General features: G+C 42.1%; 1 protein-coding gene across 1 annotated transcript in view; it reads left to right on the top strand.

Annotated features, from left to right (window-relative positions):
• The window catches only part of LOC112970692 (glycerol-3-phosphate acyltransferase 3), a 15,073-nt gene extending 11,600 nt beyond the window's left edge, over window positions 1–3,473 (top strand). Inside the window, exons 9-11 of the mRNA XM_026075349.1 lie at window positions 591–719; window positions 1,303–1,382; window positions 2,276–3,473. Of these exons, the coding sequence (XP_025931134.1) occupies window positions 591–719; window positions 1,303–1,382; window positions 2,276–2,402 (336 nt within the window). The 3' untranslated portion in view covers window positions 2,403–3,473. The remainder of the gene's footprint in view (window positions 1–590; window positions 720–1,302; window positions 1,383–2,275) is intronic.
• Window positions 3,474–3,964: the final 491 nt, after the last annotated feature.

The following is a 3,964-nucleotide window of genomic DNA, read 5'->3' as shown; positions in this document are numbered from 1 at the left end:
GGGGGAGGGGGAGAGGGGAGATAGAGGAGTGGGAGAGGCAGAGGTGTAGAGGGAGAGAAGGAGAGGCAGAGAGGGAGAAATGGGAGGGGGGAGAGGCAGAGAGAGGTGGAGAATGGTGGGGTGAGGACAGGGAGAGAGAAAGGGAGAGAGAGGGAGGGAGGGGCAGAGAGGCAGAGGGAGGGAGGAAGGCAGGGAGAGGCAGAGAGAGAGATCGATCCTTCAGTCTGTGGAGCTTGCTGCTTAAGACTTGGTAGGGTTGATGTCCTTCTCCAGAAAATTGGAAGAAAGGAAGGCTGCAGAGGGAGACACAGCTACTCCTTCCCAGTGCTGAAAGGAAGAGAAGCGTGTAGCTCACAGTAGAGGTAGCTCTTTTGGCTGTTCCAGCAAATGGGTGACCAGCGCTGCCATGTAGCACAAGATGCATAAATGAGCACGGGTTAACTTTCTAAAGCCTTGTGTTAAGTGAACGCATTAGTTGAAAATATTCTTTCTCTGGTGTGTGACTGAAAGCATTCCCCCGAGATCTGAAACAGGCTGCGGTGTTCTGTGAGGAAATGGTTTTACAGTTTGCTTTTTGTGATCCTTTACAGTATGATCCTCAGTTTGGAGATGCATTCTGGAACAGCAGCAAATATAATATTGTGAGCTATCTGCTGCGAATAATGACCAGCTGGGCCATTGTGTGCAATGTGTGGTACATGCCACCAATGGTTAGAAAGGTAATTTGGCATATGGTTGACTGTCTGATTGCTATTTAAGATCTACACTGTCTCTGCAAGCATCTTTTTTTCCTCTTTCCCCCAACCTCCATCCCCCCACCCCCAAATCAAAAGGGTTTTATACTGGACTTTCAGTGTTGATTTTGCCCTGTGACTGAACTTTGCTTCTCCTGACATGTTTTTCTAAAGGATTGGCAGGGTTTGTGCTGGAAAAAGGTGTGGAATGCAGCCTGGTACCATCAACACTGCACTAAATATTCACAAGATAGCAGTAAACATACTGCTATTTACAGTAGCACTGCTGCTAATGCCAGCTGGAGTTAAGAGTATATTAATAGTTTGCAAAACTGTCCATGAACTCATTGTGTTGGAGCAAAACTTTCCCCTAATTTCAACATTTTCGGAAAATTGAGAGCTAAATGAATAACGCATAGGAAGCTCAGATTATGTTGGCATGGGAAGGGAGGAGGGATCTTTTGTCACCAAGCTAATCTGATGAGGCAGCAGATGAGAAAGTGTGATGGAAGTCTGTCTCAATTCAATTCTTTCTGGTCTCATTATGTTGAACTTAAAACCTCTGAAGGAAGGAGAAGATGCTGTTCAGTTTGCCAACAGAGTGAGGTCTGCCATTGCTCGCCAAGGAGGACTGACTGAACTTCCCTGGTGAGTAATGCCATCGTTCTTAGAGTGTATGGACTACTTGCACTTCTAGACTTATCTGTTAGAGCTTGTGGTTGAGAGATGCTTCCCTTCCTAGCTTTGTGATAGATACCATTCAACCTCACTTCATTCTGGTCAGGAGAAAACAAGGGAGTAACTTTACTTGCACATACAGATATGTGCATGTGAGAAAAAAGATGCATAATGTCTTTGGCAGCATGTAGCTCCCCTGCAGTGACTTCTGTCTGAAGGCTTTGTGCATTTGAAGAGGGTCCCCTCACTGTAGTTTCTCATGTTGAGATTGAAGTTGAGGTGAAACTACTTGGCCACACTGACGAACAATGAACAATAAAATACAGACTTTGAAAGTCACTGCTGTACTGACCTCCCCATACTGTGTGCTACTTCAGTAAGAAGTTGAATATTAGAAGAATGTATAACCCCTTAATTTTATTGGACTATAGAAAACAATGTGAGAGCAGGATAAACAGAATAGGCAAGCTGTTAGAGCTACAAGGCCCAGCTGGCCCTAGAGAGGAAGTAATGCAAGGGACAACTATGATTTTCCACAAGATTGGCTGCCTCTGCAGTTTAGGGAAATGCTATCCCACGTAGGCAAGGATTTTTATTCAGTTGTAGGTGCAGCCTGGTATCAGCATTATTCTCCTTTAATGGGCTAAACTCTAAACTTGGCCTGCATATTCATTAAGGCTTTGGGTAAGTGCTGTTTTAATAAACACACTTAAACTTGTATTTAAAAGCTCTGAAGAAAAGCCTCCTGAAACGTCTTGTGGGACAAGATTCTAGAGTTGACTAAGATATTTGATGTAATACCTATTTTGATAACAATAGTGGTAACAAACCTGATGGAGTACCTCTCTCCTGCTCTATTCCAGGGATGGAGGCCTGAAACGAGCTAAAGTCAAAGATACTTTCAAGGAAGAACAGCAGAAAAACTACAGCAAGATGCTAGTAAGAAATGGATCAATAGGAAATCTGTCTACAGGAACAGAGTCAGACTGAATGGTGGTTCTTTCAAACAATTTTTGCACATCCAGCCTTAGCAGGAATAATCGTTTTTAATTACAAGAAAAAAAACAAACAAAAAACAGAGTAACAAAATCCCTCTTGTAATGTGTGCGCATATTCTTTGTGTGGCTGGTGCAGAGCCTGCCAAGGTTAGTGTCTCTGTATATCTCCCTCCCTCCTTCCCCCTTTTTTCTCCCTCTGCTGTCCCTCCCCATCTTCACTGTAAGCATGATGATGCACTGCTGTATTGTGGCTCCTGGTATCGGGGAATGGAGCATGTGGAGAATTAAGGGACAAAAGCAAAAAAGCACGACACTACTTTTTCTGAATTCGTAAGGATGAAGGGAAGTACGCTGGACAGATGCTCTGAGAACACTGGTTGTGCAGATACCTCTTGTCCATGGTAATGGGAAACTTTAAACATAACAAAATTTTGTTTTCTTCCTGTTGCTCACAGACTTCTTGTTGTTGTAGAGTTATTATATAACATGTTTTAGGATGGTGTCAAAATTAAGGCTGACTCTGTTTACCTTGACCTGGATGAGCATGGGGGAGGGAAGCAAGGACTGATAGATCCCAAAGGATAGAGAAGGAGCTGCCTTGCCAAAAGCACAGCTCAAGGACCATGAGGAATTTGGCAGCCTTGTGACATGGAGTTGTCTTTATTGAGAACTGCTGTCTGAGGGGAGGTATAAAGAGTGAATCCTCAATCTACTGTCTACTGCTACTGTTCAAATTGCTTTCTTCAGACCAGGAGAGCTATCTTAAAGGTAAGATACAGTAGGCAGCTGAATAAGTTAGGCTGTGGCAGATGTATTCTAGGAAGTGGATTTGCAAGACTACTTTTCTGRAAAAAAAAAAAAAAAAAAATTCCTGCTAATGGCTTAAAGGTCTTAAGAGTACAACTCCAGAAACACATTTTTGTGTTGATCTGGGCCAGCAATAGCTATCACAACTCTAAACAGGATCCATAAGTCATCTATGATACAAGAAGTAGCATGTTCAAAACTACAATCTATTGCTGTCTTAATGTAAAGAGAAATAAATTCTATATTTCTAATGGGTCTTGTGTGGCATTTATGTTCTGTTCTATGTGTGTTTAAATAAAACAGTTGTACTTTCTGGAAACTTAGAGTTAGGGTCATGAAAACTTAACTCACTGTGGCATGCTGCACCATCTGTAGTTGAACTCTTACCTGATTTCTAACATGACTTTTTTCCTTTTCCTTTTTCTTCCTCTGACAAAGGAAGGTGTCTCTTCTGTCTAGAGAGTAGAAATGACTTGCACATCATGCAGACTGAACTTGAGATTAGAACATGAAGTCACCTCAAGGAGATTTGACCAATTAAACTGTCATTAATTCTAAAGCAACAGTGAACCTCTAAATTTGTTACTAACAGTGAGTTCATTTGTAAGTCTTATTTTCCCAGAGCAGAGAGATTTTCAATTTAATGCTGAGCAGAAAAACTGTTCCAGAACTGAGAATAGTGTCTCAAAGTCCTGTTACAACTTAGCCTCACGAATAAGGGTTTCTGATCTTTTTTCCCTTATCCCT

The sequence above is a fragment of the Apteryx rowi genome, unplaced genomic scaffold (assembly GCF_003343035.1).
Source record: "Apteryx rowi isolate R43461 unplaced genomic scaffold, aptRow1 scaffold_401, whole genome shotgun sequence".
NCBI classification, from domain to species: Eukaryota; Metazoa; Chordata; class Aves; order Apterygiformes; family Apterygidae; genus Apteryx; species Apteryx rowi.
The sequence above is the reverse complement of the archived record's forward strand: the minus strand, read 5'-3'. Positions and strand labels throughout refer to the sequence as shown.